Source organism: Schistocerca americana, chromosome 1 (assembly GCF_021461395.2).
Source record: "Schistocerca americana isolate TAMUIC-IGC-003095 chromosome 1, iqSchAmer2.1, whole genome shotgun sequence".
Lineage (NCBI taxonomy): Eukaryota > Metazoa > Arthropoda > Insecta > Orthoptera > Acrididae > Schistocerca > Schistocerca americana.
The window spans coordinates 861717890-861732187 of NC_060119.1; the positions used below are offsets into that span (position 1 = coordinate 861717890).

The 14298-nt window shown below is 37.0% G+C and overlaps 1 protein-coding gene across 1 annotated transcript in view; it reads left to right on the forward strand.

Annotated features, from left to right (window-relative positions):
- The window catches only part of LOC124613751 (E3 ubiquitin-protein ligase TRIM37-like), a 297453-nt gene that overhangs the window by 196110 nt on the left and 87045 nt on the right, over nucleotides 1-14298 (forward strand). The window contains exon 12 of the mRNA XM_047142470.1: nucleotides 9056-9189. Coding sequence (XP_046998426.1) covers nucleotides 9056-9189 — 134 coding nt within the window. The remainder of the gene's footprint in view (nucleotides 1-9055; nucleotides 9190-14298) is intronic.

Below are 14298 nucleotides of genomic sequence, written 5' to 3' on the forward strand. Positions count from 1 at the left end.
TATATCTCCACAATGTCTGTCAACTGCCTACATTCTTAGCAGAGGTGCTTCCTCTGTGCTGGTTCAAGTGGCTGTGTCGTGAGTAATTCAGTTTTAAAATGAAAGCTGAAACTGAGCCAGGTTCAACTACATGTAGTGACTGATATTCCTGCATCAAAATAAAATCCCTACTTGGAAAGAACACAACAGTAATTTACAATGCTTTGGGGGAGGTGGGTGGGAATAATGTAATGGATCATAGCACAGTATCACAGTGGTCTCCTAGCTTCCATGAAGGTATGAGGACATCCTAGGAAGTAGAAGGCCATCAACTGCAACAGATTACATCTCCCAGGTTATTATTAATTACATTTTGAGAGGGGAACAACAAAAAACATGTGAGGAAATAGCATATGAGGCCAGAATGTCCGTCACTTCAGTTTACATAATCATAACAGAAACGTTAAAGATGAGAAAAGTTGCTCCCAGATAGGTTCCATGTGATCTGAGTGAAGAGCAGAAAGCAGATTGCAAAAGAGTAGCAGAAGAATTGCTTCAACATTATCAAACAGGAGGAGGACAGTTTCTGCAAGGAATTGTTGCACTTGATGAAACCTGGATATGATATATTGAACCAGAAATAAAGTCTCAGTTATCACAACAAAAAAGTTGACACTCCTCTCCCTGAACAAGTTCTGCCACCAACAATCAAGGACAAAACTGATGATGATCTTTATGACATGAACGAAGTAATGGCTACAAGTAGAGTGCCTCAGGGCACATCTGTAACAGGCACTTACTACAAGCTGTTTCTGCAAAATGTTTTGTGCCTGAAAATTTGGCAAAGAAGACCTGACATGCTTGCATCTAGTATCCTCATTTTGCATGATAATGCAAGACTGCATATTGCCCTACCAGTGAGAGAAATGCTTGACAAATTTGAATGATAAGTGCTTCCCCACCCACTGTGCAGTCCTGATAAGAGTCCAAATTAAAGAAACAACTCCATGGAAAATGTTTTGATACAATTGATGGATCTTTCAGTGAGGTGAGACAAGTAATCAGACAGCTCAACAGCGAAGGTGCTCTAACTGGAATACAGAAGTCGCCAAAACTTTGGGAAGCTGTCATAAGTGAGAATGGAGACTATATCGAAGGCTCGTAAAGGTATTTTGTAAAATAAATTACAAAGATATTTTCTAAAATAAATTATTTTATATCTTACAGTGTGCAGAACTTTTGAAATGATCCTTGTTAAATACCGCTCATTAACATGACTGTTAAATTATTGTTTCTGTAAAACATACACAGATAACATCCAAACACTCATTATTCAGTTCAAAATGTGTAAATGTGGCATTACAAAATGTTTTAACTTTTACTTGTGTATAAAATGTTCAGTAATCACTCGTATGGGCATTCTACATGTTGAAATCCATGGGCCATTACTTACTGGTTATATTTCTATCTGTGCTTAGTAGACTAACTCTGATGCTGATTTCAGTTTTCTATATTGTCCATTTCGTATGTACTGTGTTGAAGTTTCACTGGTATCTGAATAAGATTATCAATTCCAAGCACTTTGGACAGTGAAAAAAATTTAAATTGAGTCAATTATTGCACAAGACAAATAAATTGTGATACTTTGCTGTGATTCAGGAGTTTCTTTTATGAACTGATCAGTGTGATTTATGCTAAATAACATTTACAGTGCTCCATTCAATCAGAAATAGTGTTCAGTACATTATGTTTATCATTTGCAGACACAAGATTATACTCAACAAGTGTAGAGGACCATGTTATTTCTTGTGCATTTTGCACACCAGGTATGGAGGGACAGGGGCTACAACAAGTAAATGATTAACTGAAATTATCAACCCTGCTGTTATGTGGTGAATTATGTATAAGAAGCTATTTTACTCACATCTCTTTAAAGTGTGTACTACCTGTCATACCACAAGACAACAAGACAGTCATGACAGATTACAATTCTACCAGTGGCTTGTAAGAGCACTGAAATTCTGCAGTTCACAGCTCGCAGTTTATGTTCTTACCTCCTCAGATAATGTTGTCACAACCACGCAACATTGTATACATAATTACAACTACAGTGCTGTACACAGCAATGTTGGATCACTAATGTTAACATAAGACAAAATGAAAACATCAGCCACTTAAGTTATTCTGACTATTACTGATTCAGGAGTAGGGAGTCCAGAGTTCAAGAAAATTTTGGTAAAACTGCCAGTTTCTTCTCTGGAAATAAACAAAATTCAGTTGGCCCTGTTCCTCTCTTGAAAGCAGAAGAAAATCAAAATAATGATTTAAAGAATATCAACAGTCACTTTCAAATATTTCATGACAAAGCGTTTTTGTTTGCATCTTATTACATCTTTTACCTTCATTCCTGCTCTCTTCCTTTCATGTGAAAGGTTTCATTAGTTGCTCTTACCAACATTCTGTTCTTTCCCTCATGACATTGTGCACGTTTAAGAGTTGCCTCCATTGTCAGTACCTTTTGGGTATGTGTGTTTTTACTTTATGCCCTCGGTTCTTGGAGAAAATATTATTACACATTGGAGACAGTAACATTGATGTAATTTTCGGTTGACTCTTTGTATAATCCAAAATATAAAATCTAGAATATTATTTCACAAAAATATTTTCACTGAGTCATTTTGTGACTTGTAACAATACTGCTATCTCATTTTAGTGGTTTTGGTTAGTGCGAAACAAAATTTAAGTTGATAAGATCATAATACTAACTTGAGTGCTTTCTCCTATCTGTAATCTTTATCTGACACCATCTTTTTTCACATAGTGTCCAAATATATAAGTTAAGATCACTAAGCTACAAGCATTAAACAGTAAGCATGATATGTGCTCCACGCCTTTCTCATATAAGAGATGTATTCCAAAATTAAGGTCCATTTGGTCATAGAAAAGAAATGAGCTCTTGAGAAAAGTTTTTATTGACTGTAATACTTTACTACATATCTATTTACTTTTCCACGTAATTACCATTCACATCTACACATTTTTTGTAATGCTGCACCAGCTTCTTTAACCACTCTGCAGTGCACAGGTTATTTAACCACTCTGCATAGAACTCTGCTGCCAGGAACGGAACCAGTTTACACAAGTCTCAAGTTCATCCCCATTTTGAGATCATTGTCCATACAGCTACTTTTTAAAATGGATCACGAGGAAATAATCATTTGGTTCAAGGTTGTAACTGTATGGAGGGTGCTCAAAAAGTTCACCATGAAAATCCTAAATATTCTTCTCTCTTCCAGCAGCGGTGCGATGGCGTGCATTGTTATGAAAGAGAGTTATTCCAGACAACAGCCCAGACAGCAGTTTACCATGGTGTCGATTTTGGTTTGCACATCTCGGTTTGGTTAGCATTTCACAGTATATGTTAGCTGCCATTGTTAACCCATGGTCCGTGAAATCAATCAAAAGGATGCCCTTTCCTTCCCAAAATACAGTAGCCATACGTTATCAACCCGCGAGTGGAGACTGCTTAAACTTTCTTGTTTGGGTGAACTAGATTGATGCTTCTGGATAGATTGTTGTTTCGATTTTACATTGGTGTAAGATATGCATGTCTTGCCACACATAACAATGCGGGAAAGCAAATCACTCCATCTTGTCGATAGTGCTCCAAAAACTCTCCCACTTTGTGTTCTTCGCTCTTTTGTGCTGATTGTTGAGTATTTTTGGAACCCATTTCGCGCACAGTTTGTGTTTTCCAAGCTGTTCAGTGACAGTCCTGTAAATTGATGTTCGAGCAACATTTTGGAATTAATTAGCCTGACCACTAACCGCAAATCAATATGAAGTTTTTGGTTCACTTGATCAATGATGTTGTGGTCTGAATACTGATGTTGCATCTTCACTGTTTGTGAACATTTGTGTGGCCATTTTGAAATTCTCGACACTATTTTCAAGCTTGTTTGTTACTCAGTATTTCAGGTCCATACACTAGGCATCACTCCTGTAATTACCCAAACATCTCAAATGAAGAGTGTCATATTTTTTCCTTTTGTTTTGACAATAAACTTTATTATCTTGTAACAGCTTATGGTAAATTGTACAGAGTAATGGAAACAAAAAAAAAATGTAATATGTGTGAAGTGGCAAATGGAAGTTGAAGATTAGACTATGTTCAGTTGTTTTTAATTAGTTGCTTCTGTCGGTGATAAGATGTTAAGGGAGTGGGTTGTACCGAGCAGACATCTAACAGTATTCTATAATAAAAGTGCTTATTTGGAAAATATGATTTCCAAGGTTGTTAAAAAGCAAAAGTTTTTCTTGTACTTGTTTCGCTGTGAAACTATAAAGGAAAAATTGTTGGTGTACAAAAGTTGCTGCATGGCGAAGCAAAAAATCATACCCAATCGCTGAATCCAGGCTACTTGGAGACAATATAGGATGTTTTGGGCAGACCACAATTAAGTCTCATGAACTGGAATACAATGACACGCAGAGCTAAAGCCAACCTTCACTAGTTTCAAGCCCATCAGCACCATTGTTCATCTAGAAAGGACAATTTACATCAATGTTAATATTGTGCATACAAAATGTCATTTAAAAACTTTTAGATAATGTTTCTTTTTGTTCACTAGACTCATGATGAATTTCAGCAGCTGAAGATCCTTTTGCCAGCAAAAAACTAATTGCACAATGCACTTCACAACTGGCGGAATCTGTTATTGTCTTGGCCATCGCTATCTGCTCTTACCGAGTGACTGCTGAATCAAACGAACATTGCAGTAGTTTCCTTTCCTAAAGAATCAATAGTCAGCTCTTTATGAATAGAACTTCATTCAGGCCTATCATCAGTTAAATATTGGTCATCGAGCCTTAGTTCTGAAATACACCTCGTACATCTATCTGGAAGTGAAACAGTCATAGATTAAGATACTTAAAAGAAGAATACAGAAGAAATATCAAAATTTGAGTGTTCCCCATATCTTTTGCACTTGTGATTCCATCTTCGAAAGACCGTTCAGAAAATAATATTGATAAATTATGGCAAAATTGAAGAAATGTATGATGAAATAAAAGAAATTATTCAGATTGTGAAGGGAGACGAAAATTTAATAGTCATGGGTGACTGGAATTCGAGTGTAGGAAAAGGGAGAGAAGGAAACATAGTAGGTGAATATGGATTGGGGGACAGAAATGAAAGAGGAAGCCGCCTGGTTGAATTTTGCACAGAGCACAACATAATCATAACTAACACTTGGTTTAAGAATCATGAAAGAAGGTTGTATACATGGAAGAACCCTGGCGATACTAAAAGGTATCAGATAGATTATATAATGGTAAGACAGAGATTTAGGAACCAGGTTTTAAATTGTAAGACATTTCCAGGGGCAGATGTGGACTCCGACCACAATCTATTGGTTATGACCTGTAGATTAAAACTGAAGAAACTGCAAAAAGGTGGGAATTTAAGGAGATGGGACCTGGATAAACTAAAAGAACCAGAGGTTGTACAGAGATTCAGGGAGAGCATAAGGGAGCAATTGACAGGAATGGGGGAAATAAATACAGTAGAAGAAGAATGGGTAGCTTTGAGGGATGAAGTAGTGAAGGCAGCAGAGGATCAAGTAGGTAAAAAGACGAGAGCTAGTAGAAATCCTTGGGTAACAGAAGAAATATTGAATTTAATTGATGAAAGGAGAAAATATAAAAATGCAGTAAGTGAAACAGGCAAAAAGGAATACAAACGTCTCAAAAATGAGATCGACAGGAAGTGCAAAATGGCTAAGCAGGGATGGCTAGAGGACAAATGTAAGGATGTAGAGGCCTATCTCACTAGGGGTAAGATAGATACCGCCTACAGGAAAATTAAAGAGACCTTTGGAGATAAGAGTACGACTTGTATGAATATCAAGACCTCAGATGGAAACCCAGTTCTAAGCAAAGAAGGGAAAGCAGAAAGGTGGAAGGAGTATATAGAGGGTCTATACAAGGGCGATGTACTTGAGGACAATATTATGGAAATGGAAGAGGATGTAGATGAAGATGAAATGGGAGATATGATACTGCGTGAAGAGTTTGACAGAGCACTGAAAGACCTGAGTCGAAACAAGGCCCCCGGAGTAGACAATATTCCATTGGAACTACTGACGGCCGTGGGAGAGCCAGTCCTGACAAAACTCTACCATCTGGTGAGCAAGATGTATGAAACAGGCGAAATACCCTCAGACTTCAAGAAGAATATAATAATTCCAATCCCAAAGAAAGCAGGTGTTGACAGATGTGAAAATTACCGAACTATCAGCTTAATAAGTCACAGCTGCAAAATACTAACACGAATTCTTTACAGACGAATGGAAAAACTAGTAGAAGCCAACCTTGGGGAAGATCAGTTTGGATCCCGTAGAAACACTGGAACACGTGAGGCAATACTGACCTTACGACTTATCTTAGAAGAAAGATTAAGGAAAGGCAAACCTATGTTTCTAGCATTTGTAGACTTAGAGAAAGCTTTTGACAATGTTGACTGGAATACTCTCTTTCAAATTCTAAAGGTGTCAGGGGTAAAATACAGGGAGCGAAAGGCTATTTACAATTTGTACAGAAACCAGATGGCAGTTATAAGAGTCGAGGGACATGAAAGGGAAGCAGTGGTTGGGAAGGGAGTAAGACAGGGTTGTAGCCTCTCCCCGATGTTGTTCAATCTGTATATTGAGCAAGCAGTAAAGGAAACAAAAGAAAAATTCGGAGTAGGTATTAAAATTCATGGAGAAGAAATAAAAACTTTGAGGTTCGCCGATGACATTGTAATTCTGTCAGAGACAGCAAAGGACTTGGAAGAGCAGTTGAATGGAATGGACAGTGTCTTGAAAGGAGGATATAAGATGAACATCAACAAAAGCAAAACAAGGATAATGGAATGTAGTCTAATTAAGTCGGGTGATGCTGAGGGAATTAGATTAGGAAATGAGGCACTTAAAGTAGTAAAGGAGTTTTGCTATTTGGGGAGCAAAATAACTGATGATGGTCGAAGTAGAGAGGATATAAAATGTAGGCTGGCAATGGCAAGGAAAGCGTTTCTGAAGAAGAGAAATTTGTTAACATCCAGTATAGATTTAAGTGTCAGGAAGTCATTTCTGAAAGTATTCGTATGGAGTGTAGCCATGTATGGAAGTGAAACATGGACGATAAATAGTTTGGACAAGAAGAGAATAGAAGCTTTCGAAATGTGGTGCTACAGAAGAATGCTGAAGATTAGATGGGTAGATCACATAACTAATGAGGAAGTATTGAATAGGATTGGGGAGAAGAGAAGTTTGTGGCACAACTTGACCAGAAGAAGGGATCGGTTGGTAGGACATGTTCTGAGGCATCAAGGGATCACCAATTTAGTATTGGAGGGCAGCGTGGAGGGTAAAAATCGTAGAGGGAGACCAAGAGATGAATACACTAAGCAGATTCAGAAGGATGTAGGTTGCAGTAGGTACTGGGAGATGAAAAAGCTTGCACAGGATAGAGTAGCATGGAGAGCTGCATCAAACCAGTCTCAGGACTGAAGACCACAACAACAACAACATGGCAAAATGACACAGTGCAGCATAAACATTGTGCATTCACAGTGCTTGGAATATATACCATTTGTGTTTGTTAGCTGTGTATGAATGGTGACAGTTTACATATAAAAGTTGACAGAAACCAAACAGCTGGCATGTATGAGGCCGAGGCTGTATTATTATTTTAATTGCAATAGTGCTGAAAACAGCATGGTGTTCACAAGTTGCAACATATTTGCCATAAGATTTCACAGAGATCCAGGAAATACTTGTTTTGCTATAAATCTAGTCTTCAATCACAAAAATTTTATTAACCAGGTCAGCTATTGCCACCTTCAGGCCTGAGTGTATCCAGTGCATTACATAATCCATGCCATTGCTTATGTAGATGATAGTCACATTAATCAGCTATGCAAGCTCCATCTCAAAATCTAAACATTATTCACCAGGCTTGTTAATGCTTTAAAGACGTTAGGTGCCTAAAGCATAAACATTAGTGTCCATGGTACTCGGAAGAATTTGTGACAAAGCTTGAATAGCTGCTCAGTGTAACTGTACCATACCATCTGTGTATGCAGTTACATGAATTATGTAATGGAGTGGATTCAATCAGGTTGAAGGTAGTCATAACTGACCTAAAATAATTATCTGGTTAATAAAAATTTTGTGATACATGACTGAATTTATAACACAATCCAACAAGTGAATAATTCATTGGAGGGTGTGAATTTTGTTCAGGATGTGAAAATGTTAATGATGAAGAGCAGAGCAGAACAGAAATGCGAACTTTTGAGGCTCTGTAGTCCTCAGTTAGTATGAAGTTGCATATAAATAACATTTTGACAACCACCAACTTTTGCATACGTACTGTACTTTAGTACAGTACAAAATTATGTGGCAGAATCATAGTTTAGTACTTACCTTCAGGAGGAGAGAGTTTTAGTATTGCCGATACAAAAGATAACAGTACAAAAGATAGTACCTTGGAAAGCTATAATAGTTTCATATACTTTTATATGGGTCTATGTAATGCACTAAACTTTAAGTTTCCTGAAGGTCTGTACTTGCTAGCAAATCTACCTCATAATTTTGTGCTTTTATAAGTTGAAGTACCTACAGCACTGCAGTTCTCAAGCCAACCATACTTTTATTTGATATTATGTTGCATTTTAGGTTACATGTCAGATGTGCATTTCTTGTAATAATTAATGTAAAATGAGGAGAGATGAGTACACAGTTGGTGAGCAAAAAATAAATTTTCTGTTTGTGTTTTACTTGTTTGTGTGCCATGTTTATGAAGAATAGGGGAAGTTATATTAACATTTGCCAGTATGATAGTGAAGAATTGCCTGCAAACCTTTGTACACACATCATTTAAAAGTCCATTTATGTTGTGCCACACACAATACCCCCAACTCTGCCACAGAGAATTTTATCATGTTTTACTCCACAGTACTTTCAAGAGTTTTGCAAATCATGTAATTATGACAAGCAGTTTGAAGTTAATATCAATATTTTCTGTGTTTCAGGAGATCTAAGTCGTCTGTCTCGGAAAGTCTCGAAGATGAAATAATGTTGTTACATTTGTTTGAGATGCAGGATAGAAACAGCTCAAATCTACAGGAACAGCAAGCATTGTGGAACTCTTCTCTCTATACTTCTGGTAATGTGTATACCTCAGTTAAAATTCTGGGAAAAGGGTGTATGCATTTAGTACAGTGTTTTCAGAGTGCTGAAACTAGCAGAATTTGACTTTGATACAAGTGAGACAACTGTGTTGTTTCCCAATTTTCTCGAATGGTTCACCAAACATATTATGTTTCCATTCATGATCAGTTAGTTATGGAAAAATTAAATAACTGAGTTTGAAATTAAGAAACTTTTGTAATCAGTATGGAAAATCCTAGGTGACATACAAGCAAGGGAATGAGGAAAGGTTATTTACCGTAAATAAAATGGAAGTGTCTGACTGTAGATAGGCACATGAACAAGAACTCTGGGACATTTTGGCTCAGTTAATATCTCGCAGTACAGTAGCCTTCCTGTCATCGAATACTACCTCTTCCAGCATCTCCAGACCCACAGTTTAATTCCTTATTCATAGGAAATACTACACTGTCTCTTTTCAGAAAAGATATAGAAGCAAACCCATATCATAGGCATGGGTATTCACATTGTGCGCTCTTATGCCACCATGTTTATGGGCTTATGAGCAGTGTAGAGGAATCATTATTACAGTCTCTAGGTCCAAAACCTCTCATTTTGTCCAGGTGCATTGATAATATCTTCATGGTCTATTGCCAGGGTCAAAATGTAATTTCCTCATCCCCCACAGCATTAGCATATTTTCTCCTGTTGTACCTTCAGAGCAGATTTTGTGGATCTCAATCTCAACTTCTCTGATGGCTTCTTAAAAACCTCCAATTTATCAAAATCTTAATGATCAACAATATCTCCAACTGACAGCTTCCATCCTTTCTACACCAAAAGCCAGTCTCACTACCATTAGATGGCATACTTGAAAAGCTGAGCAACATCCTGCCCAGAATGTTGACCCATGCCAAAACTTTCACTTCTCCCACACTCTTATTTTTCTCACTATCTGGGTGCAAAGGAGCATCCCATTTATTACTCATTATCATTACATACTTGAACACCTGGACCACATCATTCACTGCAACTTTCACTACCTCTCATTTTCAACTGAAATGAAAATTATTCTCCCAAAAATATCTCCCATCTTTGCAGAGTTTTTTTGTACTGCACACTTGGCCTATGAGACATCCTGATCCATCCTTATGTCAGCTGTAATTCCGGCCTATCTGTATACAACAGCTAGGTACAAGAATTGTCCCATGTCTCAACCAGATACGTCCTAACCCAGATCTGTCACTAGCATATGCTACCTCATCAAAAGTGGAGCCAACTGTGAAGCAGTAATATCATATACCAGCTCATCTACAACTTCTGCACAGCCCTTTATGTGAGCATGATGACCAGCTGTGAGCCCGATTTGATGACCATTACAAAACAGTGGCCAAAGGCAAAGATGACCATGCCCGGTGGAGCCTGCAACCAACACAACATAGCCAACTTGAGTAGCTGCTCCACATCTTGGGCCAGTTGGAACCCCCCCCCCCCCCTCTCCACACACACACACACACACACACACACACACACACACACACAACCACCACCAAATAGCAGCTTATTTGATTTGCTTAGATGGAAGCTGTCTCTCCATGCAGTTCCCTTGTCTTCAGTTGCCACAAATATTTCTCTTTCACATACCTCCACACCCATCATCTTTGTCACCGCTTCCGCTTCATTCATCAGCTTTACATCCCACACTAGTTCACTATTATCGCAGTAGCCTCCTGACGTCCACTAGATTCATAGAGCTGTGAATTTTTATGTGCACTGTTATCTAAGAAGTCGCTGTGTTTTCTTTCCTACCAACCCCCCCTCCCCCCCGCACTCGTCTGCACCCCAGTCTTGCATTCTGTTTCATGATGCACAGATTATTATCTCTGATTACTTATTCCTGCCATCTTTTCATCAGTTAGTAGTGTCCCATGTATGATATATGATCACATTGCATGAGAAAACTGTAGGCTTTAAAAAATGTAAATTTGATGTTTGAACCAGCTTGAGCATTACTCTTCAGGGTGTTTAAACTGCTGATTGCTGAAAGTTGGCTCCTTTGCATATACAGTAGAGCTCCAGTAATTTTAGCCCAGGTATTTCAAGGTTCCATGTAATTTGAGCTGGTCTTAAGAATTACTGTTGCATACGTTGTGGGAGTATACAATGATCAATGTTATTACAAATATTTACTATTAAAAGCGGTCTTGATCACAAATTATTTATTCCAGTGACCAGTTTCAACACCGCAACTGTGGTCATCTTCAGACCTAAAAGTCATATACAAAACTTTGATCAGAGGGCTACATACATTAAAGAAAATATATAAAGTTAGAAAGCTATAAAATTATGAATTACCAATGACTAAGAACCTCCTTCTGGTGATAAATCATTACTGGAGAAACCAGTACACGTCTTACTATATATTCTGGAGGCTCTGCCCACTTCTGGCAGAATGATGCCATTGCTAACCAATGGGTTATAGGTTGAAAAACAATGGTAAATTTCTTAGTTAAAAGAACATTGACAAGAAATGAAAATAGACACACACAAAACTTAGCTTGTTCAACAGCTATTGTCAATTAAGAAGCGTTAAAAATATTTAAACATGTAGGATAAATGAACATCGTTTAGACAGTACATGGGTTGCTCTCTCAAGGCCTGTTAGTGAACCATTTGGAACCACTGGTTGCCATGGTGAAGTTAGACGCCATTCCAAAGATGTGGCAGCAGGCTTCTTTCCAATGAACTTGTTGTGAAAGTCAAATGGCAAACATTGTCACATCAGACAATGTACTGTCGAGCAGCAACATGTCTTTATTGAAACGATAGACGCTCCATCAGGCTGCTTTTCAATGAGGAGGCTGCAAAAATCATTAACTGACATGTGTAGTACATTCTGCACAGATATGATTTCATTGTGTAATAAGAGACTTCCATTTATATAGATTACTCAATACATAATAATTAATTCTTACAGATCAATACTAAGAAGAAGAAAATTGAGAGGGCACAGTAGTTGTGCATATTTTTGAAATATTGTCAATGAATATCCTATGTAGATTGCAAATTTTTGCATGTGACAATTTTTAAAAGGCATTGCTATGTCTTATGTTGCATGCCACTCTTATAAAAATAATGAAAATGGAAGGAATTTAAAATTATGATACTACGAGCCGTAGTGTCAGAAATAAAGGAATGTGAATTAGCAACATGCAGTCTTAAAGCATTAAAGGCATACATTCTAAAAAAACAGATAGTCATAAAATAATATTTGGCAAAATAATAAAATTACGAAGTAAAAATAAAATATTTCATAAAGGTCTTAATAATTTTAAAAAACGAGGGACAGACAAACATTTCTTTCAGCTTTTTGACAATCTGCTTTAGCATGTTCACTCGTCTGTCCCTCGTTTTTTGTTACCAAAGTGAATATTGTTTTTCTGTCTGATATTTGTGGAATGAGTGTTGCTGTTTCTTTTTAGTAAGTCGTCATTGTCGGTAACAGTTCTCATGATCGAATATATGTACAGGGGTGATAGAGTTAATATACTGAGACAGCTGAACAACAGCCTACATGAAGTTCATGAACATACACCATAGATCAGTCTGACTGTTTCTGGGCTAAAAATATTCTTTATAACTGCACATAGTTGCCCTAAAATATAACACCATAAGAGACAATAAAGTGAAAGTAAGCTAAGTAAACTATTCTTCATGTTTCATGGTCAGGGACAGTTGTGACCATTCTTGTAGTGAAGACAGCAGCATTGAGTTACTGCACAAGGTCTCTAATGTAATATTTCAAAGAAATCCTTATGTCTACCTTTAGTCCTAAGAATTGGTATTTTAAGGAGTGGCTGGATGTTCTTCCTGCCACCACCTAGTTACCCACTGGAAAGGAACATGTGCTGTGTTATTCGTGTGAAAGTGATGAAAGTTTTCTAAATCATATATAGTTGGTGTTCCTGATAAATATTATCACCTTTATCTACAATAATGATGTATGCGGAAGCAATGAATTAAAATTTTACATGCTCTCTCTTCATCATTTCCTAAACAAAGTGAGATTTTTGTAAATTTTACTGGATAAATATTATTATTATTATTATTTTCATTATCATTATTATTTTCATTATCATTATTATTTTCATCAATTTTTTTTTTTTAATTTATATTTTTTTTTTTTTACTTTCTCAGACGTTAAGTCTGGTTAAAAATGGGAAGTGACGCGGACCTTGATCAAGCGTCACTTCCTTTTAACTGTACGGTATATGTTATATTGCATTTACGAAACTTTCGGGTAATTGAACATGTATCAATAATTACGGATTTCTGTAATTGTATATATAAGTTGGGATGTAGCTGTATTGTATTGATGTACTGGTGGATATTGTGTGGTATGACTCCTGTAGTTGATAGTATAATTGGTATAATGTCAACGTTATCCTGATGCCACATGTCCTTGACTTCCTCAGCCAGTTGGATGTATTTTTCAATTTTTTCTCCTGTTTTCTTTTGTATATTTGTTGTATTGGGTATGGATATTTCGATTAGTTGTGTTAATTTCTTCTTTTTATTGGTGAGTATGATATCAGGTTTGTTATGTGGTGTTGTTTTATCTGTTATAATGGTTCTGTTCCAGTATAATTTGTATTCATCATTATCCAGTACATTTTGTGGTGCATACTTTTATGTGGGAACGTGTTGTTTTATAAGTTTATGTTGTAAGGCAAGCTGTTGATGTATTATTTTTGCTACATTGTCATGTCTTCTGGGGTATTCTGTATTTGCTAGTATTGTACATCCGCTTGTGATGTGATCTACTGTTTCTATTTGTTGTTTGCAAAGTCTGCATTTATCTGTTGTGGTATTGGGATCTTTAATAATATGCTTGCTGTAATATCTGGTGTTTATTGTTTCATCCTGTATTGCAATCATGAATCCTTCCGTCTCACTGTATATATTGCCTTTTCTTAGCCATGTGTTGGATGCGTCTTGATCGATGTGTGGCTGTGTTAGATGATACGGGTGCTTGTCATGTAGTGTTTTCTTTTTCCAATTTACTTTCTTCGTATCTGTTGATGTTACGTGATCTAAAGGGTTGTAGAGGTGGTTATGAAATTGC